At 40.7% G+C, this 24,581-nt stretch overlaps 1 protein-coding gene across 2 annotated transcripts in view; it reads right to left on the bottom strand.

Annotated features, from left to right (window-relative positions):
- BLMH (bleomycin hydrolase) overlaps nucleotides 1-24,581 on the bottom strand; it is a 105,780-nt gene that overhangs the window by 31,609 nt on the left and 49,590 nt on the right. For both annotated transcript variants that reach the window (XM_089683041.1, XM_089683040.1), the window contains 3 exons: nucleotides 11,017-11,172; nucleotides 5,538-5,696; nucleotides 4,241-4,308 (listed from right to left, as the gene is read on the bottom strand). In XM_089683041.1, the coding sequence (XP_089539167.1) occupies nucleotides 4,241-4,308; nucleotides 5,538-5,696; nucleotides 11,017-11,172 (383 nt within the window). The remainder of the gene's footprint in view (nucleotides 1-4,240; nucleotides 4,309-5,537; nucleotides 5,697-11,016; nucleotides 11,173-24,581) is intronic.

The raw sequence follows: 24,581 nt of genomic DNA, 5'->3' as shown, positions 1-24,581 counted from the left end.
ACATCCTAGATTTTAATAATCATTTTTATACATATGCAAATCAATACTCATGAACAAAGAAATATATGCAATGTCATTGCATGGTAAGATTTCATCTTGAGATTACACCCACTCCATCAAGTGTCCCCTCACTTAAGCACTAAAAATCACAGCCAGTATAGAAAACAATCACTCTCCTTTAAAATAATCATATTTTGATGATTTGCAGCCTGAAATGAAGACAGACACAGTTTTTGTTTTATCCAGCTGCATTTACTCAGTGCAACTTATAACATCCAAGTGAAAGATATAGCACCAGCATGTCAGAATTTTTTTTTTTTTTTTAAATTCAACAACAGAAGCATGGAGTTGGAAAAAGAATCACCCCCTCCTAAACTCAGATGTAGCTAATCATCTTCTCAATGGCACACAAAGCCATTTGACTTTCAACTGTGATCAACTGTGGTCATTTTGATTAGTGCAGCATTAAAAGAGCTTTCCTGGAGCATTTCAGTCCCTGGTAGTGCACCTGAAGCAAACAACTGTGGGTGGCAAGGCACGGTCAAAAGATTTCTGGGATAAGGTTGTGGGCAGGTACAAAGTCAGGGGATGGATACAAAATGTCAAAGGCTTTATCAATGCCTAGAAGCCCAGTGAAGTCTATAATTAAGAAGTGGGTGGTATTTGGTACAAACACAGACCCCCGCTCCCCCGGACAGGACATCGCTCCAAAATGGATGAAAGAGCCAGGAGGAAACTGGTCAGAGAGGCTAAAAGGCCCACAGCAACTCTGAAGCAGTTGCAGGAATTTATGACAAAGAGTGGTCATTGTGTGCATGTGACAACAATACCACAAATGTGGCTTGTATGGGAGGGTTGCAAGAAACAAAAGCCACTCCTTAAGAAAGGCCACATGCAGGCACAACTGAGCTTTGCCAAAATGCACCTTAAAGCTTCTGGGGCCGCATGGAAAAGGGTGTTATGATCAGATGAGACTAAAATTAAATTATGTGGCCTCAACAACGATATGTCTGGTGAGAATCCAATACAGCTCCTCATCCAAAGAACACCATTCCTACAGTAAAGCATGGAGGTGGTAATATCCTGTTATGGGGGTGTTTCTATGCAACAGGGACTGAAGCACTTGTCAGGAAAGAAGGAAAAATGGATGGGGCCAAATATCATCAAATTCTTGAGGAACATCTGCTGCTCTCTGCCAGAAAGTGGTCAATGGGAAGAAGGTTTATCTTCCAACATGACAATGACCCAAAGCACACAGCAAAAATGACCACACAGTGGTTGAAGGAGAAAAAGGTGAATGCCCTTGCATGACCATGTCAGAGCCCAGACTTAAACCCCATTGAAAATCTGTGGAATGACTTGAAGACTGCAGTCCACAAAGAGTCAGCATCAAATTTAACTGAAAATGAGAACATCTGCAAAGAAGAGTGGACAAATATTGCAAAGTTAGTAGAGACATATCCCAACAAACTAAAGACTGTAATTAAAGAAAAAGGTGATTCAACAAAATACTGATACAAAGGGGTGATCCGTTCTCCAACGCCATGATTCTGTTTTTGAGTAAATACAGTTAGATAAAACAAAAACTGTGTCTTCATTTCAAGCTGCAAAGCAACAAAATGTGATTATTTTACAGGGGTGATTGTTTTATACATCCACTGTATCAGCAATCAGATATCCTCTGCTTAAAGGGACCAGGGGAGGGCATATCTGGTGAGGGTGGCCCATAGGTTGTATATAATAAATGCACAGTGGATATTTACTTATGTGAGTAGTACTTACTTGAAGCATTATGTTTCTATAAGGATAAAGCACTATATAGTTTGATTTTTTTTACATGTAATACTGAGTACTGTGGAGAACATGGAAAAAATGGTTGAAGCACAAAAGGATACCGAGCCGATACACCATTCATATTGAGTATTGGAGAATCTGCATGATTTAAGGTGATAATTGACCTCTACTTGAATGTAAGGTAAAAAAAAAACAAAAAAAACACAACAACTTAACTAGTGAAGAAGCAGAATAAGCACAGAAGGAATAACATTACAGATCATAGAACAAAGACTTTTAGTGTAAGGACTGTAATAATTTTGAAATATTAGATTTGGTTTGTGTTATACAGTGCCTTGAAAAAGTATTCATGCCCCTTGAAAATTTCCACATTTTGTCATGTTACAACGAAAAACGTAAATGTATTTTATTGGGATTTTATTTGATAGACCAACAAAAAGTGGCACATAATTGTGAAGTGGCAGGAAAATGATAAATGGTTTTCACATTTTTATAAATAAATATCTGAAAAGTGTGGTGTGCATTTGTATCCAGATCAGCTCACAAGATACACAAACTTGGTTGTTTAGAGCATACTTTATCCAATTTCTGCCCGGCCAGGTGGCACAGGGATGCTGGATCACATGCATGGTACGCCATCCAGCCTGTTCTGGAAGAGGGGCACATATGCAAGCCCCCTGCTAACCCATGCTGTCACTGGGTACAGTGGGATTTTGTCAGCAGGTCCCAGCCAATGATTTATGACAGAGACCTGCTGATCAGCTGTAGCCAATCACAGCATAGAGCCCCGTGTTTACAAATACACAGGGATCTGATCTGCAATCTGGCTGTTCCTTCTCCCTGCAAATCAGGGAGAAAAAAATAGACAGATCCATTAGTAAAAGCAGCACAAATTACACTTGATAGGCACACAGTTAACTCCTTGATATTAACTATTCTCAGCCAGTGCCATTAATACAGTGTACAGTATTATAACTGATCTCTGTATTAGTGTCACTATTGATGTCAGTGTCAGTTAGTGTACCTCTCCGCAGGGGTCCATTTAGAGCCAAGATTGCCTGCTGCTAAGTTCACACTAACTTTGTTAGCAGGCGTTAGGGAAGCGTTTTTTAATGTTCCTCAAATGCCTATGAAAATTCTACACATGGCAGCACACAGTGCTGTTCACACTGAAGCTCTAGTGTCGTGGCAAAATTGACACCTCATGTCTAGTTAGGAAGAGTTGAAGCCTCCCATAAAGGTCTATGGTGACACTCCTCAAATGCCTGGCAGGCGTTTGTGAGGCATTTGCAGAGCGTTAATACCATTAAACTTCATTGTAGGCATTTGTGGTGCGGTTTTAACACTTGGCAAATGCCTATCAAAACGCCTCAAAAACACGCATAGGGCGTTGGAGGAGCATTAAAATCGCTTCCCAAACGCCTGTCAAACACTATAGGGGCGTTTGGCAAGAGTTAGAAATTAGTCAAGTGTGAACAAGCCCTAGGTCGCTGATCACCACCAATACCAGTAGTGCTTCATAGCTGCGTAAATAATTTCAGTGTGTGTGTGTGTGTGTGTGTATAAAATTACCCACACAATTGTTTGTAGACATTATATATATATATTTTTTTTTTAATTGGATACGTTTTTTACCAGAAAGTAGAAAATATTGTTTATTATTTTCAAATGGTTTGGTCATTTTTCATGTATATAATAAAAACCCATTGGTGATCAAATACAAACAAAAGAAAGCTCTATTTGTATGAAAAAAATTATATACATTTCATTTAGTTATGTTGTTAGTGCTACATGATCGAGCAATTGCCAATTACATTGCAGTTCTGAATAGCAAAAAATGGCTTGGTCATAAAGGGGGAAAATCCTTCCAGAGGTGTCAAGTGGTTAATTAACATATAGTGCCAATATGAAGAAGAAAGACACATTTGGAAAAAAGCTGCAGGCCTGGTTACTGATTTGCACTATGCAACAAAACTTGAGATAGGTCTGTACTCAAATTCAACTAGCTTACATACACACACATATGTATGTACATACACACAGCTTTAAACCTCTGGGTATTTTAGCTAATTTTGCATAGAGACGGGGAAGTCTAACCTAAACTATTTTTAGAACTTGCATACAGGAGAAAATAGTTGGAATAAATGTTATAGTGGACGTGAAAATAATTATTTCCTCCACTGGTACTCCCAATTAACAAAAACTGCTGAGGTCAGACCAGAAAGCAGTATTCTTTTGCCAGTGTCTTATAGTATCTTTGAAAACTTCAGAGATGGTGGGTTGAGAATATGCAGCTCAGCTCCTTAGGTTATAGTGGGAAAACCAGTGGGTCCACACATTATATATGTAGGTTGATCCAATAATGCATATAGTCAGTTTGGAATATGAGAAAGTAAGAGTGAAGATAACGTAGTATACAGACTCACATAGCAAGAAAACAACTTACATGTTCATGTCATTGATGCCCAATTTTCCATGAAAATGTTTGCCAACATCACAGCCAAACCACACTGCCTATTGGAGCACACAAAAATTCAATAAGTAAAAGATAATTTTTTGACAAATAAAAGAGTTGCTGAGTATTGTGGTCCTTGATTGCTTGTTTAACCTCCCTAGCGTTCTGATTATGTCCATATTTCTGTGCTCAAAGCGGTACATTTTTTTGCATGGAAATATGTTGTTTTTTTATTGTAGGCCTGTAATTCTTAGGAATAACTCACTGAAATCTGTCCGAACAAGAGTCTAGTAAACATCCCGGGTATGATAAAATTTGAAACACGAAATCATAAATTATAATATAATAAAGAATCATAAAAAATAAATAATAATACATTTAATTCAATAATGTCATCAAACTAAAAACACTGAAATTAGAAATAGAACGCCAAGTTCGCACATCACTGAGCTCAGTCGCAGAATCGTTTTCAGTGTCTGATGACGAATTTCCCCACAAATCATTATCACTCAATTCTGCAAGTGGTTCTAACTTGCTATCGCTGTTCTCTAGCTCTAGCTAAAACCGCTTTTGACCTAAAGGGACACTGCCAAAGGACATGGCCGGGGACACTGCAGGGGGGACATCGCGGGAGCGAAGGACAAGGTAAGTGCTGCAGGGATCTCAGAGCAACGCTACAGTGTAATCCCGAGTGTAGCTCGGGGTTACCGCTTCTGGTACTGAAAATTAACCCCAAGCTACACTCAGGAATACCGCCAGAGAGGTTAAGACAGGTCAGTTCAGTTCATGAAAGGTGCTGGAAGTAGTTGAACATCCAATATATGTAGGTTCTATTACGCTCATGTTGTGAAGCAGCTGAAATTAGTGGGATAGCCTAAACACTGAAAATATTTGGGTTTGTACTACCCAATGCAACAATTTTGGTTTTAAAAATTCAGTTCACTTAAAACACAAAATAGACCACAAATGCAGAATGGACAGTGTAACCTCTACTAAGGGCTAAAGGAGGTGGGCTGGTCTGGAAACTGCAGCTCAGACACAAAATCACACGCAAAAAATACTATTTGGTACATATTGTACTGCCTTTGACAACATTCTCTAAATTGTTTATGAGGAAATACAGAATGGCACTGGATTTCTGCTTTAATCCTCGTGTTTATCAGCAAAGATTAATATAAAACAGTACCAATCCAACCCGCTTTAGAGTAAAACAAATGAGAGACTGTAGCAATCATGCAGCAATATCTTTCTATGTATTGCCTTCTTAAATGACATGAATGGTACTCACTTCTCCATCTTTTATAGAGGCAGCTGCTAGTTTTTTTAAGACTTCTACAGGCTGGTTATTATACTGTGTTTTCCGACCTTCCACCATATTACCCAAGTACTGCACAGTGTAAAGTTTGCCAAACTTATTTTGCGGTCGAGGATCATTGACAAGGCAGACCTACATAGAAAAAGAGAAGGCAGCAATGAGGTATGGAAATCAAGTTTAGTCCTAATTGCAGAGAATGGTAACCTTGTTTAATGCTAAATTCCAAGTATGATCTTTATTGCATACTTACATTGGTCCAGCTTGGCCCAGTGCAAGTATGCATATCATCCATTATCTGAGGGGCTGCAGGGGAAACAGACAGACCGACAATCACTGTAGTAGTCGATGCTAATACAGTAAGATCTGCGATCTTAAAGGTCCCACTCAAATTATGTGCGCACAGCTGCCCCACTGCACACGCACCTCGGAAAGTCTCTTGCTTGACACTGCTGCCAATCCTAGAATGCCCTGTATTCATTAAAGAAACCGCAAGGTGTTCTATGAATGGAAGAAGTTTTGAGTGAGTATCCTCCTGAGAGTAGTGTACAGAAGGGAAGGAGCTTGACCAGGATCCAGGAGATTATGGCCATCAATGTAATAGCACAGACTACTACAGTGATTTCCAGTTACCCCAGCTGCCCATCAGGTATATAATATGTATACTTACATTGGTCCAAGTATGTAATAAAGATCATACTTCAGCTTGATATAAGACACAAATTAATGCAGCTCTGTATTCATAACTATTGTTAAATTATTTTTTTTTTTTAAATGCAAACAAACTGAATTTGACCTAATGTTAGTCCCTTGCAGCCCTAGTGCAAAAGAGGTGAGAGAGGGATGGGGGGGGGGGGGGGGAAGCAGCACAGGGAACCAGTCAGTTGTGTTGCAATGCTCAGGTGCTAACAAGGGGGCTGGTGACAAGGAGACAAGAGTGACAGAAAAAAGGTAAATCAGAGCTTCTCCTTTAACTGTCCGGTCATAGCCTGGGGGAGGGACAGGATGGCTAAAACTGCATACAACAAACATGAATCTAAACTGCTGAATTGGGCAAACTTTGATCCATGTATAGTCATTCCAGTTCATGAACTGGCTTGTTAGTAAATTCTAGCTTGATCAATGCAAGCAACAGTAGGCTGCAGAGGTGATCAGTGTATTCTGATGGTGGGGATGTCCCGCTGTCAGTTCCATGACTCAGCGGGGAGGATTCCCGCATCCACCTCAAATGTATGGGGGGGAATCGGGTCAGTTTTCTTTTCTTCAACCCGCTGGCTAAATGAAAAAAACTGACCTATGTATGGCCAGCTGAAGTATTACTCACATGCAGCAGAGAAAAATCAGGGCCATGCTCTGCGACAGAGCTGTAAATCTTACCCTTCAGATGGACAAGAAAAAAAAATCTTTTGGCAGTTAAAAAAAAAAAAAAAAAAAAAAAAGCTGTGTATTAAGTGGTTTTCCTGGTGTTAAAGTGTTACTAAACCCACAACAGTAAAATCAGTCTAAATATGCAATAAAGCATGCTTGTTATACTTACTGTCCTCCACATTGTATAAAAAAGCAGTTTGATCCTGTCTGATCCTCCCCTTCTTTTACTGTCCCCAATCCATCTGCCATAGTACAGAGCAGCAATGGCAAGTCTGCACATGCTCTGTTTGGTGTGTAAGGCTAGAAAGTTTATTTGTTGGGGAGCATGCATGTGATAGGCACAGGGCCAATCAGCGCTGTCCGGACAGAGGGTGAGAGGTCATGCAGCCTCATAGGATAGTCAGAGGAGACTGAAAACTCCTCCTACAAGATTAACCAGTGCTCGGCCAGACACTGATAGAAGTCACAAGACTGCTAAATACTGCTGATGAGAAAAGGCATTTAGCAGTTTATATTTAAAATAATTGCATTTCGATGCTCTGTGTACTGAGGAAGACCAGATATAGTGAATGCAGGGTCATAGGTTTAGTAACACTTTAAGCTTTAATAACTAGTCTGTGTCATGGGTTTAGGAAAGGACACATACTGTATGAAGGCAGGTTAGGTGTATTTTTTATTTTTTTTCCACATAAAATGAATTTCATTTCAGCTCTCCTGTAACATACTTTCATTTTTATTTCTTACATAGTAACCACATAATCACCATTTAGGCCATACATCTCCTATCCAGAAAATGCAGATTACAAAAGAAACAACATACATGGTTACTAGGCTTTATACTTGGCTATGGACTCGAGTCGTGACTTTATGAGATATCCCAGTGAACAAACAGCAGGAAGTAGATGGGTGGGAGGTCTGTTTTCTTAATCTCTGAGTCAGGAAGAGCTGATTACAAAAAGCAGAGAGCACAGATTAAATTGAGGTCAGGCTACAGTTCCACGGTGTTCCCTAGGACTACAGGGCAGGTACTATCAATATCCGGTAATGGAAGTAGCATATATGAAATAAATCAGGATAATTATGGCAAATTAAACTGAAATTGGAACTGATGCAGTGCAAACGATGCTTGTGTAATTTTCATGTACAACCCTGGCCAAAAGTTTTGAGAATGACACAAATATTAATTTTCACAAAATCTACTGCTTCAGTGTTTTTAGATCTTTTTGTCAGATGTTACTATGGTAAACTGAAGTATAATTACAAGCATTTTGTAAGTGTCAAAGGCTTTTATTTACAATTACATGAAGTTTATGAAAAGAGTCAATATATGCAGTGCTGACCCTTCTTTTTCAAGACCTCTGCAATTTGCCCTGACGTGCGGTCAATCAACTTCTGGGCCAAATCCTGCCGCGCAAAGCATGCTTCTTCTTGCAGGCTGCCATGTGTTCGAAAAGGAGCAGATGAACACAAAAAGTAGCACAAGCCCGACACGCATTGCGAAGCATTTGCAAACTGCACGGGAACGCACAAGTTTTCTTGCAGGTTGCTGTGCGTTTGGAAACGTGCAGATGCAAATAAATGGTAACACAAGTGCAATGCGTGTTGCCATGCGTTTTCAAAGCACATGGCAAAGCATGCATTTTCTTGCGGGTTGCCGTGCATTTGGAAATATTCAGGTGTAAATGAATGGTAACACAAGAGCAACACGTGTTGCCGTGCGTTTTCAGAATGGACGTCAAAGCATGCGTTTTCTTGCAGGCTGCCATACATTCGGAAACGCACAGATGTGAACGTACGGTAACACAGCGTGATGCGCATTGCCACACATTTCCGAAACGCATATCAACATTTGCGTTTTCCTGTGGGTTGCTGTGCATTCAGAAACGTGCAGATGCGAACGCAGACTAAATGACATTGTGAGCGCGATGCACATTTGGTGGGCGCTGCAGCACATTTTTTCTGTGTGGGTTGCATGCATTCATAAACACACACACATGCAAATGCTGCCTACATGGAAACGCATGTATTATGCACATTTCTGAAACACGGGTTGCCGCGTGTTTAGATATGAATGCAGGCTAATTATTAATAACACCCCAATTGCGGTTAGCAGACACACCATTTGCTGCCAAAATGCACAGCACACCACAACTGAAAAGGTTCTTGAGGTACTTTGGGGCATTTGTTGCATGTAGGGCAGCCCATTCAAGTGAAAGAAACGTGAAACAAACCGGAAAAAAAAAAAAAAAAAAAAAAAAAATCGTGAGTGGGAGTGTGCATTTCTGCTATGCTCAGGTGTGAATAAGACGTGCTAGGAAGGAAGTTTTTATATAGCAAGGATGACCAGGGAGGAGAGGTGAGGGTTAAAAAAACAACAACAAACAAACAAAAAAACCCACTGTCTCAGAAGTCTCAGCAAAGTCGCTGCAATCAAGACAAATGTATGGCATGCTGGCGATTTTCAATTGAAGTCTATGGGAGTTTTAGAACATAAGAATTGCCCAAAAGTAGTGCAAGACATTTTTTTTTTGTCGTTGCGACTCAAGTCGTGTGAATTAAAAAAACACCCATTAAAATCCATGTGTTATCACTTCACCTGTGATTATACATGTCGTAGTCGCTGCAAAAATTGCTCTAATGTGAACCAGGGCTTATTGAAAGGTAAATTTGAAACAATTGCATTATTTGTGAATAGTGTGAGTATGAAAAGACAACAAGTATGTCTGGGCAAAATGGGCAGATGCCCCCCTTGGGTTTAGCAGTGATGAACAGATTGGAGTAAAACCCCTGAAACTGTTCTGTCACAAGAACTGAAGCAATGCCAGGTCCATCCAGAACACCTGAGAGAGCTTGATGTAGATCTGGTAATCTGTACGGTGACACAGATAGGTTGAACAAACAAAATATACCTGTGCTCAAATCCCAACAACTGGTGCATGCATTTATCCATCAGATGCTAAAGGGGTGTAACCACATATTAACACTTCAATTCTGAAGGGCCCTCTGCACACTGGTATATACCCTTTCAAGCAGACTCTGCAATAAATAGGGATATTTAGTTCTAAATCATCACCAAATAAATACAAGGCAAGTGCATGTCAGGAAGCAAATAACTCATCAGTATGCTTCCAATCTCCATAGAGAAAAGATGGCTGCAAAAGAAAGGACTTTTTAATGACCCAAGGAGAGGGCACTGGTAGAAACAACAGGTTGAGCCTCCAATTTCTAACTGGTGCATACTGCATTAATAAGAGCCGAAATAGTAACCTTTAATTTGGGAGTAACTGCAGTAGACTGCGACTCCTCAGGGGTAAGTTCATCAGTCAAGGACTGAAAAGACTCAGAATCTCAGACTCTGCCACCAATGGCTCAGAATCCACAAATGTGGGCATGTCAGATATAAAAATCTGAGAAATAGGGCACGGAAGTGAGCTTGCGGGAGTCTGAAAATTACTGAGTGATTTGGGCCAAAAAAGTCTTGTATGACCATGGTAAAGACAACACCTGAAAAGGCAAAAGGATGCAGCTAAAGAGGACTCTGAGGACAAACCCCCCATCTATAAGTTGACATGTTGCCATGCAACCCATGTATACGAGGAAGCTCCCGCTGCTCAGCCCAACTGGGCCTCTCACTATGTGAATTTTCAGAGATAGGACAAGTGTTAAGCCAGAGTCTGACCAGTGGCCCCATGCAGGACCCAGCACCCAAAGGCCACTTTCAGGCTATCTTGCAACATCACAAGGTTCTCCAAAAATTAAAATAGCTGCAATCGAAGAGCAGAGACAAAGGTCCCGCAGCAATGTAGAGAAGAGCTTTGACTGAAAAAAAAGTGCTAGATAACACGCGCGCACACACAGTTTTTTTTTCTTTTAATATTATCATAATCCTGGGACAGTCTTTTTTTTTTTTTTTTTTGCGCCAGGGTCCAATCCTCATGTAGGCAGCAGCATAACCCAAAAATGTAGGACTTAAGGGGTCCCTCAATGGACTAGAAAGAAAATTGTAATATTTTATACTAGTTTTAAAAATGTTAAAAGTATTTAGTGTGAGTTTTTTTCTGTGCTCTTAAAATCAATAAAAGCTCACCTTGTCTTCCACATTGTAAACAGGTTTAACATGTTCCTTGTAAAAATCCTGGGGTGTCACAGGCCCGATCTTGTGATAGGTCTTTTCTTTGTCTCTGAACTCCCAGGTAAAGGTTTCTGGAGGGCTCCCAACACAAACACTGATTACTCTGTATACCTGGAGGAAAAAAAAGTTAAATATAGAAAAAACGTTAAGAAAACTGCCAAAAAAGCATTAATTTTATATCCTCAAATAGGGCAACAATGATAACCAAACAGTGACCTACTGATGCAATCTAGCACACTGCAGCTTAATAAAATCAGAAATTTCACTCAATTGATCTTGAGCAGAGTTCCCCATAATTCACTTTAGTCTCATTACAAAAGACCCACCTCAGGTTCATTAAGGGAAAAAGGAAGACCGCACTTACCAGTGCTAGCCATACACGGCTTGAATTTCAGCCGATTCCTGCTAAATCAATCAAAGTTTCGAGCCACGGGTGGCTCTGTCGGTACCACCCGGCTTGACAACTCCGATTAAAAAGAGAATCAGCAGATTAAAAAGGGATTAAAAAGAAGATCAAGAGAAAAGAAGATCAAGAGGAGATGGGTGAAAAATTGTCAGCCGAACAGATAAAATCACTGTCTGAATAAAATAGCTTCCTGGGAGATTCTTCTCTCACTGCTGTCTTGTGTGCATAGGGGAATAAAGTGAGTTCTCTTGTTCACTCTATCTTAACAAGACAAATCTAGTTGTAGAAGCTTGCACAGCATAACATTCTCTCTCTTCACTTTCCTTACCACTGATAGCCAATTTTCCAAACAATATTTGAATCTGCCTGGTGACTATGGGAAACAGTACTAGTATTTTGTTTCTAAATCATGCTTCCAGTATGTGACAGAACACAACAAAGATGTTTCAGCATCACCAACAGTGGTGTCCCAGGATCTCCAGATAATCAACAATAGGGAGTTACATGTTCAACAAAATGACAAGAAAGAAAAAGGCTCCATTTCCTTGCTTCCATTGGGTTTGCTAAGGCTTAAAGGCTAAATTTACTTTTTTTTTTGGTAAAAACACCAAATGCACATCTTTTTTGCAGGTAAAAAAATTTACTTTTATTATTTTTTTACACTGCAACCTGTGAGGCATTGCACCCGCAATGCCAGGCTCCTGCAGACACTCAGCTGCCTGCCTGTACCTCCTATGTGGGCAGATATTTACTAAATACAGGAAGAATCAATGAACTAAAAGTGCTCACCAGTGCCCTCGCAGTTCACTATGAACTACAAGTTTTCACCCACGGCGGCCAACAGTACTAAATTCTGACAGCGGTTGCAGGAAAAAGATCCCCCGCCTAATGTAACAGGAGGGGGGGTTAGGTATGGGTAATATGGGGGCAGAGACAGCAGGAGCTGGAATAAGTTACGTGTTCCAAACTGCCACCCTAAATATGGGTGGAACATGTAACATGTTCCAAAGGTGAACATGTCCTTTAAAGTAATATATATCAGAAGATGCAGCGCTACAGAAGAGAAACACTATAATTGAATGGATGTATGGATACAAATAGGTATACATATGAATAAATAAATAAATAGATGAATAAATAGTTCATAGGATAATATTAAGGTGACTTCAAGTGCTCTCCTCTATTTCATATCCTCCTGATGATCAGGTACTGTGCGAAATAGTGCTGAAGAAATGCACACTCACCAGAACGCACAGATAAATGGGCATTTGTAAATATAAATTTCCCTTGGAGTCATCAGCTGGTCAGGATAAGGTCTGCAATATGAAAGCCTCCCTCCAGAACTCCTGGATATTCCTGTGTAATCCCTTGGAAGGTAGCCTGTGGACTGCTCCTTAGTGCTTACATACGTTCCTTTTCCCAGCAGAGAGATGGATGGCTGTAGATTGATACTCCCCAAGGGAGTCAAGACAGAGACATATCCATAGTGTAGTAGGTAAATCAAATGGTTTATTCGGGTAAAATGATCAATCGATAATACACAGCAGTGTATAGAAGAAATGTGTGGACTGACCGTCCAATATTAAAGATGGCCGCCAGAGCTCCACGATGCTCCGGCGGCGTGACGTCACGGCGTTCCTGGCTCCTCCTACGCGTTTCGTGCACACGCACGTCGCCTGGGGGGATTTGGCAAATCCCCCCAGACGACGTGCGTGTGCACGAAACGCGTAGGAGGAGCCAGGAACGCCGTGACGTCACGCCGCCGGAGCATCGTGGAGCTCCGGCGGCCATCTTTAATATTGGACGGTCAGTCCACACATTTCTTCTATACACTGCTGTGTATTATCGATGATCATTTTACCCGAATAAACCATTTGATTTACCTACTACACTATGGATATGTCTCTGTCTTGACTCCCTTGGGGAGTATCAATCTACAGCCATCCATCTCTCTGCTGGGAAAAGGAACGTATGTAAGCACTAAGGAGCAGTCCACAGGCTACCTTCCAAGGGATTACACAGGAATATCCAGGAGTTCTGGAGGGAGGCTTTCATATTGCAGACCTTATCCTGACCAGCTGATGACTCCAAGGGAAATTTATATTTACAAACGCCCATTTATCTGTGCGTTCTGGTGAGTGTGCATTTCTTCAGCACTATTTCGCACAGTACCTGATCATCAGGAGGATATGAAATAGAGGAGAGCACTTGAAGTCACCTTAATATTATCCTATGAACTATTTATTCATCTATTTATTTATTTATTCATATGTATACCTATTTGTATCCATACATCCATTCAATTATAGTGTTTCTCTTCTGTAGCGCTGCATCTTCTGATATATATTGTTTTTTGGGGTTTATGGTTACCTGGTGCTCAGCTGCTACTTTACATTTATAGGTGCGCTCGTATACATTTTTCTTATTATATGTCCTTTAAAGTGATTGTAAAGGCAGATTTTTTTTTTTTAAATAACAAAACGTGTCATATTGTGCAATGATTTTGTGCAGAGCAGCCTGGATCCTCCTCTTCTCGGGTCCCCCGCTGGTGCTCCTGGCCCCTCCCTCTTGCCAAGTGCCCCCATAGCAAGCTGCTTAACACACAGACACGACTCTCTGTCTGTTAAGCAGCTCTGCCCACCACTATCTCCTCATTGGTTCACTGGCTGTGATTGACAGTAGCGAGAGCCAATGGCTCCTGCTGCTGTCTGAGTCAACGAGGAGGAAGAGACCCGGGAGAGCTGAGGCTCTTGTGCACATCCCTGGATCAACATGGGGCTCAGGTAAGTATTAAGGAGGGGCTGGTGCACACAGGTTTTTTACCAGTTTTTTTAAGGTAAAAACAACTTAAGCCTTTACAACCACTTTAAGGGTGTTGGAGGATATTGCAACTTGTTCAAAAACACCAACTACTAGGGATGCACTGATGTAACGGCGGATGAAAATACTGTTATCGGCATTTTTGGAAAAAAGGTGCTGATGATGGCCGCTGATAAAAACGTGCAATTTTACTCGTGTTTTACCATGTTTAGGATGCCTTTTTCATAGGACATGTGACTCAAAAACACATCAAAAACGCAACAAGTATGTGTTTTTGATGCGTTTTTAATGTATTTCAGGCCTGGTTCACAAGAATGCAGCTTGTGTTTTGTCCGTTTTGCAGTGCTTTTTGCATGTTGTTTTTGACACGTTTTTTGATGCTTATGCAATTTTTTTGGCCAATTTGTTGCTGTGCAGATTAAAATTTCAAAACACATCAAAACCACACTGCATGCATTTTCTGCAGCATCTCCACTGAAGTCTATTAAACAAAAAACGTAATGTTTTGCGTTTAAAAAATTCCCTGACCCTTTCCAAAAATGCAGCAAAAAAGCATAGATGTGAACGTGTCCCATAGGAAACCATGTTAAACAGTAGACTGTAGTGTGTTTCTGCAAAAAAACACTAAAAAACACAGGTGTTAACCAGGCCTCAAAGCGGGATTTTTTTTCTTTAACACCTCAAGGGAAGAGCAACAGACCGTTGCCAAAAGTATTGGGACGCCTGCCTTTACACACACATGAACTTTAATGGCATCCCAGTCTTAGTACATAGGGCTCAATATTGAGTTGGCCCACCCTTTGCAGCTATAACCGCTTCAACTCTTCTGGGAAGGCTGTCCACAAGGTTTAGGAGTGTATCTATGGGAATGTTTGACCATTCTTCCAGAAGCGCACTTGTGAGGTCAGGCACTGATGTCGGATGAAAAGGCCTGGCTCGTAGTCTCCGCTCTAATTCATCCCAAAGGTGTTCTATTGGGTTGGAGTAAAGTTTCTGTGCAGACCAGTCAAGTTCCTCCACCCCAAACTCCCTCATCCATGTCTTCATGGACCTTGCTTTGTGCACTGGTGCGCAGTCATGTTGAAACAAGAAGGGGCCATCCCCAAACTGTTCCCACAAAATTGGGAGCATGAAATTGTCCAAAATGTCTTGGTATGCTGATGCCTTAAGAGTTCCCTTCACTGGAACTAGGGGGCCAAGCCCAACCCCTGAAAAACAACCCCACACCATAATCCCCCCTAAACCAAACTTTACACTTGGTACAATGCAGTCAGGCAAGTACCATTCTCTTGGCAACCGCCTAACCCAGACATGTCCATTGGATTGCCAGACAGAGAAGCATGATTCGTCACTCCAAAGAACACATCTCCACTGTTCTAGAGTTCAGTGGCAGCGTGCATTACACCACTGCATCCGATGCTTTGCATTGCACTTGGTGATTTAAGGCTTGAATGCAGCTGCTTGGCCATGGAAACCCCTTCCATAAAGCTCTCTATGCACTGTTGTCGTGCTAATCTGAAGGCCACACAATGTTTGAAGGTCTTTAGCTATTGACTCACAGGAGGTATTGGCGACTTCTGCGCACTATCTGCTTCAGTATGCGCTGAACCCGCTCTGTCATTTTAAGTGGCCTACTACTTCATGACCAAGTTGATGTTGCTCCCACTTTGTTATAATACCACTAACAGTTGACTGTGGAATATTTAGTAGCAAGGAAATTTCACAGATGGATTTACTGCACAGGTGGCAACCTATCACGTTACCACGCTTGAATTCACTAAGCTCCTGAGATCGACACATTCTTTCACAAATGTTTGTAGAAGCAGTCTGCATGCCTAGGTGCTTGATTTTACACACCTGTGGCCATGGAGGTGATTGGAACACCTGAATCCAATGATTTTGAGGGGTGTCCCAATATTCTGTCCCAATATGGCAACAGAACAAAGCATACATGGGAGTCTACACCTTTTAGGCAAGGTTTGAGATTTGCGTTGATCAAAATGCATGCATGAAAGGGTTTCCTATTGCTTTCTCTGCTCACAAAGGGAGTAGTATGTTCTCCCTACAGCAAATGGGCATTCACAAGCATCTGTCATCGCCATCAAACGTACATATAGAACATTACAGTATAAGATTATTGCTTTTGTGTCACCTTCCTCATATTTTTCCATTTCTCATTATTTCTATAGTTAAAGTTCCGTGAATGTATTCCATACGACATGTCACCATTTTTCCCCCAGGATTTTTATCACTCATTCTCACTATTTGACTGGCACTTGAGAATTTCAGAAAGGAAGCGAGTACCATGAAGTTTCTATAAACAGAGGGGGGTTGTAAATGTTGATATCAAGGAATGTCTCGAGCTGGCCTGACATTCTGCAAAACAGGATGCTGAGGTCCCATGATTTTACAGCACATAAATATTGTGTTAACAAGGGAATAGAAGCATGGCATGACATAATGGAAGGGCATAAAAAGGGTGGTGGAATCTAAGCCCTAACAATGAGATTAGTATCTTTAAATTATTCCAACAGCTGGCATGCCCTTAGAGACAGCCACTTCATCAAGGACTTGGAGATCTGGGTGTAAATACATGATGAGAATAGTTACCAGGAAGAGAAGCTCTGGGGCTCATTTAAAGCAGAACTCCAGGCAGATGTAAGAAGCACACTAATAATGCACTTCTGTTTTCATTAAAAGGATTAAATGTGTTTTTTAAATGCAAGCAGTAGAGGTACCTGAATTGGACCGGATGTCAGCCTTATGGAGTACCAATACAACAGAGATCAGACTGCAAAATAAAGAAGCAACACATGAAACCAGTTGGCTGTGCTGCAATGCTTATGTGCAAGGAACATGCTGATAGGAGGAGAGTGCAGAGTGACAGAGGAACCAGCTCATCAGATTCCTGTTGCCTCTTTTAAGCCATCCATAGATGGATCAAATCTCGACTGGTTCAGCAGGTATCGACCAAGATTCGATTCATCTATGGGCTGGCTGACTGTAGCAAAGTCAATTCATTGATCAACTTGTGTACAATCAGCATGTAGGATTTTTAGCATGCAAAAATTAACATGATCCTTTCACTTACGGGTTTCTATGACGTCATATCTGCCCACCGGTAGCAAGGCTTGGAACGCACACTGGCCATCACTTTTGAGATCTAATACAAACACAGGCTGCATAAACGGTGCTGGTATCTGGGCACCATTACATGTGAGTGCATCGGCATTTTATCTATTTGTACTATAATTTTCAATAAATACTACACTTAGAGCATTTTAATATACTTGGTTTATTTGAGCTGCTTGGAGCAACATCTTTATCTTGGTTAGAAGGTGTGAAGGGCAGGGGAGACATTGGGCACTACTAGACCCCTAATATCTCCAAAACCAGTCAAGTACATAAATAAAACAAGTTTTAAAAATTAAAATGATAAATCAATTTTATATATATATATATATATATATATATATATATATATATATATATAAAAATGCCGTAGCCCCTGTTGCCTCGCTCACCTGTGCAAACGCAAGCCTAGGGCATGCGCATGTAAACCACGATCGTGAGAATAATAATTCTAGCGCAAGAGCTCCTAGTTAACGCTAAACTGATGATCTGTAAAGTGTTTTAAAGCTTCACCTATGGTAATTGATTCTTCTTAGCATGCAAAAGAAAAAAAATGTGTGAAATGCCAGAACATTATTTTAAATTACATGTTGTATATTTACTATTAATCATAATGATCAGTTTCTTTTTTAAAACTTTTGAAATTACAATTCCTGCCACAAATGTAAAACCGCACATGTAGTAGTTTAAACCAGAAAGCTACAAAGAAATAAAAAAACACATCAGCATATGCAAGAACAGGGGTTTCCAAACTTTCTAAACATAGGGCCAGTTTACTGTCCATCAGACTTTTTGGTGGCCGGACTGTGGCCATTTGGAGTAGAAATTGTCTCAACATCAGTGGGAGTAAACAACACATCTTTGGTATTTGGGGGGGAGAATAGTGCCCCTTCATTGGTGTTAGTGGAAGGAATAGTGCCCAATTGTTGCTGTCAGCAGGAGGAATAGTGCCCAGTTGTGTCAGTGGGAGGAATAGTGCCCCATCACTGGTGTCAGTTTGAGGAATAGTGTCCTATTGTTGGTGTCATTGGGGGGAAATAGTGCCCTATCATTGGTGTCAGTGGGAGGAATAGTGTCTTATTGTTGGTGTCAGTGGGGGGAAATAGTGCCCCATCAATGGTGTCAGTGGGAGGAATAGTGCCCCACCACTGGTGTCAGTGGGAGAAATAGTGCCCCATCAATGGTGTCAGTGAGAGGAATAGTGCCCCATCACTGGTGTCAATGGGAGAAATAGTGCCTCTTTGTCGACATTAGTAGCAGTAATTATGCCCCATTGTTGGTGGGAGGAAATAAATGTCTTGTATCAGTAGGAGGAAAAGTGCTCCAAGAGCCGAATAAAGGCACAGTGGCCACATCCGACCCCTGGCCACAGTTGGGTGACCACTTCGCAAGAACGAAAACAAAATAAAGAAATTCTAACAAACAGTCATTTGAATATTAGTTGCTTACATGCATGTGCAGTCAATAGATTTCAGATATAGATAACAGAGTAAATAATGGACTAGATTGCTGTTGGTTTTACAGACTTTCTGTGAATGGTCAAGGAGAGAAGGGGTGGATAAATGACATTAGCTTTTCCATGTATAAGAACCACAATGCTCATATCTGCAGCAGGCTTAAAGCATAGCAAGAGCTGTACTATCCAGCATGAATGAAAGTGTAGATTTTGAAGGACAGGGAACTGGTTCTGATGTGCCATACACCTCAACAGAAGTAACTTTTGTTTACACTTCTGTCTGCAGTTGCAAAAGAAAAAAAAAATGTAACCTCAGCCAATGGGCATACATTAAAGTGGTTGTAAACCTCAGACATGAAATATAAACAAAACATATCCTTCGATAGAGTGTACTTGTCTCAATTAAGAGCACTAGGTGTAATTTCTGGCTGCTGCTTCATTCCTCTGCTAACAGCAAGAGTCACTTTCGAAAAGTTTTCCTGACACCAAGAACAAAATGGTGACAGAAGAGGGAACTCTAGCAGATTGACAGTCTCAGCTCTGTTCCAGTGAGCTAAGTGAAGGGGGGGAGGGGGTGTGTTCCCTTCCTTCCAGTCAGTTCTCACTAATGCAGTGCTTCTCAAATAGTGGGGTGCGAGGCTCCGTAAAGGGGGGCGCGTCGCCGTCCCCCCCCCCACCCCCTTCCGACAGAAGGGACACTAAGTACAGGGGTGGGCAGAGGGCTGCTGTCTCTTACCTGGCTCCCACGATGATCCATCCAGGAAGCGCTGCTCCTTCCGTCACTCCGGCCACTCCCTCACTCCTGCCGCTCGGCTCCGCCTCCTCACCGGTGATTGGCCGCCAGAACTGTAGCTCAGGAAAGGTACACAGGCGGCCAATCACGGGCGAGGAGGTGGAGCCGAGCGGACCCGCGAAAATCGAGTGAGGGAAAAGCCGGTAAGTGTACAGTGCAGAAGTGCTGCTGCAACCACATATGCTGGCTGAAGCAGCACCATACTGCAACAGGGGTCAGCAAGTAGATAGTGCAGCGCTAAAAATAAAGTGCTAATATATATATATATATACACATGCAATAATAGTGATACCTCTAGTATGGGGTGTATCTAGGTTGGCTCTCAGTGTTGTGAGCTATAAAAAATAATGCAATCCACACACATGCTGTACAGTGAAATTTGTGACAAACACATGAATCACTCTTCGTGAACGTGCTCCACACTGGGTGCAGACAAACGAGATGTCAATCCACAATGACAGGGGTGCCCCCTCACCTTCCTGCCCAGGCCCCTCAGGACCAATGAGCCAAAAAGAGTACTTAGTAATTCCTCCACAGCCCGTCAGATCGTCCTCAGCAGTGGTGATGGGACCCTCTCATAAGCACTGAAACCAAACACTCTCCATATACGTTCCCAACAAGGCAAAGAAATCCAGCATAGTGTAAAACCATTTATTAGAATAAAACGCCAATACAAAAATTCCTACTCACATTTGGATAGTTTTAAAACAAACTTTTCCACCACTTTATGGGTGTACTGCATGCATGGACTCTGTAGGGTGTAACAAGATGGCCCCCACGCCGGATGTGACGTCACCGCGTCGGCCGCGTCACCGCTAGAACTCCTCCCACTAATGTATCTACGCGTTACGTCACGATTGGACCACGTGACTTCGTCAGGATATACGCCCATCTTAGGCCTGCATCTATTTATCTCTCTTCTCGGCCAATTATGTGTCTGGGGGTGGTGGTCTGGCGGCCATTTTTATGGAGTCCGTCCTCTTATCTTAATATGGGGACATTAATCTACAACCCCAAGGACATAGTGTACTCTCTAACTTGAACTACTCTCAATATTTACTATGATATTCTTCTATGCAATGCCATCATAGAAACCACCTAATTATATTTAAAAGGTTAGTGTAAAATGAATAAATGTATAAAAAACATTATTTTTATTAGTAGATGGTAATATATAAAATATATCGAATCCTATGTGAATGAACATGATCCCTTTATTCAACTATAGAGTACCACTATCTGCAATATATACCAATAGCGTGATGTCACAACTCATAATATACAGATGATAAAAGCAAATAAACATCATATAATACCAAAAAATCCCATATAATGAGAAAAATAAGTAAAAAAAGAAGAAACATATAAAATTGTTTTTATAAAAATATATATATATATCTAGTGAATAATATTAATATTCTTCACTCATATTGTCAATGCCTTGACCCTGAAGTCCTAGTCTATGATAGTCCCATATACATAACCGTATATTCATATGGGGATGCTGTTATTATATCCCTCTCACTGCATCATGCTATTATATTCCTATCCCTACCTCCTGCACTAGTCATATATTGAACCTATACCATTTTAAATACGCTAGCGTGTACTCAAATGTCCTATTCATACTGCTCATGTTCCCCAAACCTCCAGGCCACTTCCTAGAGTAAAAGAAACATGCTATCCCATACTTGTGCAATCCACTGACCTACCTCCTATTATGCATAAATGTACAATCATATTATTATTACTATTATATACACTCCAGAAAGATCCAACTATAACATACAAAAAAGAATTAAAGGAACTAATAAAGAAAGGAGTAGAAAGTAAAATTCTAACAAAGAAGGAATCTAGATACTTGATACCGGATACATGCAGGATTCCAGTAATTTATTTAGTCCCTAAGATACATAAGGATCAGCAAAATCCACCAGGGAGGCCGATTGTTAACGGCATAGATTCGATTTTAGCCCGACTAGGGCAATATATCGATATATTCTTACAGCCATTAGTCAAAATGACCCCAGCCTATCTCAGAGACACAAAACATCTCATTCAAATATTGGATAATATTCAGGGCAGTGAGGAATTGTGTTTAGCCAGTGCCGATGTCTCATCATTATATACCATCATCAATCATGAAGAAGCTATAGCCTCTACAAGATGGGGTCTAGGTACATTTAGCAGTCTGATAGAAAGACAACAAAGTTACATCATTGACTGTCTTGATTTTTGCCTATTGCACAACTACTTTTGGCAGGGACATCAATACTTCCAAGCAGATTAGAGGAGTGGCAATGGGGGCTCGGTTTGCCCCCAGCGTTGCCAATCTCTTCATGGCGCACTGGGAACAGGAAGCAGTATATCGTCAGACTCCAAGACAACTATTATTATATAAAAGGTTTATTGATGACGTGATCATCATATGGGAAGGCAATAGGGATTCCTTACAGATATTTCTTAATACCCTCAACAATAACAAGAATATTAAGTTCTCTAGGGAAATAGATATAAAAACAATAAATTTCCTAGATTTGAATATCAAAATCGAAGGAAATAAATTGATTACCACTACATATTTTAAGGGAGTTGACTGTAAACGGTTATATTCCGTTAGACAACTGCCATTTTCCTTTGTGGCTTTTCAATATACCCAAAGGACAATTTGTGCGACTGAGGAGAAACTGCACCAGGGAAGAGGACTATGACCAGCAAGCCCAAATCCTCAGTAAACGGTTTGAGGAAAAAGGTTATAAAAAGGAATTTATTTCTACCAAGATTGAGGAAGTAAGGAAGATAGAGAGAACCCAACTTCTTATAGACAAAAATGAAACACAGCCAAGTGATGATGTAGTACCTATCATTTTAGACTTCAATGTACAATATAAGAAAATAGAGAAAATCTTCTTAAGACATTGGCCTATACTTAAATCTGACCCAGGCCTTGAAAAATGTATATCTGAGAGACCAAGATTCGTATATAGAAAGGCACCACCAGTGAGGACACAACTAGTTAAAAATGTGATTGATCCCCCCAGGGTGAACCAGCAAACCACAATAATTGATCTTAAGGGATTTTATCCCTGTAAGACACGTTATGCATGCAAGGAGACAAAAGGTATCAATACGAGAATAAAAGAGTTTCAGGCCAATAACACAGGTATTATGTACACTATTAGAGATTTTATCTCATGTCAAACAAAAGGAGTAGTGTACTGCCTTGAATGTAAATGTGGTTTGCAATACGTAGGGAGGACGAAGCGTCCGATGTGGAAAAGGATTAGAGAACATGTGCAAAACATTAAGAAGGGCTTTTCGAAGCACAGTGTATCTAAACACTTTTCCACACATCATCATAATGACCCTTCGTCACTCCGATTCTGGGGAATAGAAAAATATAAGGGTCACTGGAGAGGGAGTAATATGGTTAAAAGCCTTAGTCAGGCGGAATCCAGGTGGATCTTTTTGATGAGGTCACAAGTTCCAAGAGGTCTAAATGTGGACTTTGACCTCAACTGTTTCATTAGCGATTTTTGAAAAAATGTATATAATAGTAATAATAATATGATTGTACATTTATGCATAATAGGAGGTAGGTCAGTGGATTGCACAAGTATGGGATAGCATGTTTCTTTTACTCTAGGAAGTGGCCTGGAGGTTTGGGGAACATGAGCAGTATGAATAGGACATTTGAGTACACGCTAGCGTATTTAAAATGGTATAGGTTCAATATATGACTAGTGCAGGAGGTAGGGATAGGAATATAATAGCATGATGCAGTGAGAGGGATATAATAACAGCATCCCCATATGAATATACGATTATGTATATGGGACTATCATAGACTAGGACTTCAGGGTCAAGGCATTGACAATATGAGTGAAGAATATTAATATTATTCACTAGATATATATATATATTTTTATAAAAACAATTTTATATGTTTCTTCTTTTTTTACTTATTTTTCTCATTATATGGGATTTTTTGGTATTATATGATGTTTATTTGCTTTTATCATCTGTATATTATGAGTTGTGACATCACGCTATTGGTATATATTGCAGATAGTGGTACTCTATAGTTGAATAAAGGGATCATGTTCATTCACATAGGATTCGATATATTTTATATATTACCATCTACTAATAAAAATAATGTTTTTTATACATTTATTCATTTTACACTAACCTTTTAAATATAATTAGGTGGTTTCTATGATGGCATTGCATAGAAGAATATCATAGTAAATATTGAGAGTAGTTCAAGTTAGAGAGTACACTATGTCCTTGGGGTTGTAGATTAATGTCCCCATATTAAGATAAGAGGACGGACTCCATGAAAATGGCCGCCAGACCACCACCCCCAGACACATAATTGGCCGAGAAGAGAGATAAATAGATGCAGGCCTAAGATGGGCGTATATCCTGACGAAGTCACGTGGTCCAATCGTGACGTAACGCGTAGATACGTTCGTGGGAGGAGTTCTAGCGGTGACACGGCCGACGCGGTGACGTCACATCCGGCGTGGGGGCCATCTTGTTACACCCTACAGAGTCCATGCATGCAGTACACCCATAAAGTGGTGGAAAAGTTTGTTTTAAAACTATCCAAATGTGAGTAGGAATTTTTGTATTGGTGTTTTATTCTAATAAATGGTTTTACACTATGCTGGATTTCTTTGCCTTGTTGGGAACGTATATGGAGAGTGTTTGGTTTCAGTGCTTATGAGAGGGTCCCATCACCACTGCTGAGGACGATCTGACGGGCTGTGGAGGAATTACGAAGTACTCTTTTTGGCTCATTGGTCCTGAGGGGCCTGGGCAGGAAGGTGAGGGGGCACCCCTGTCATTGTGGATTGACATCTCGTTTGTCTGCACCCAGTGTGGAGCACGTTATCGAAGAGCGATTC

The sequence above is a fragment of the Staurois parvus genome, unplaced genomic scaffold, assembly GCF_062004578.1.
Source record: "Staurois parvus isolate SC_StPar_1 unplaced genomic scaffold, SC_StPar_1.0 ptg000299l, whole genome shotgun sequence".
Lineage (NCBI taxonomy): Eukaryota > Metazoa > Chordata > Amphibia > Anura > Ranidae > Staurois > Staurois parvus.
Note: the sequence above shows the minus strand (reverse complement) of the source record. Positions and strands in the feature narration are given on the sequence as shown.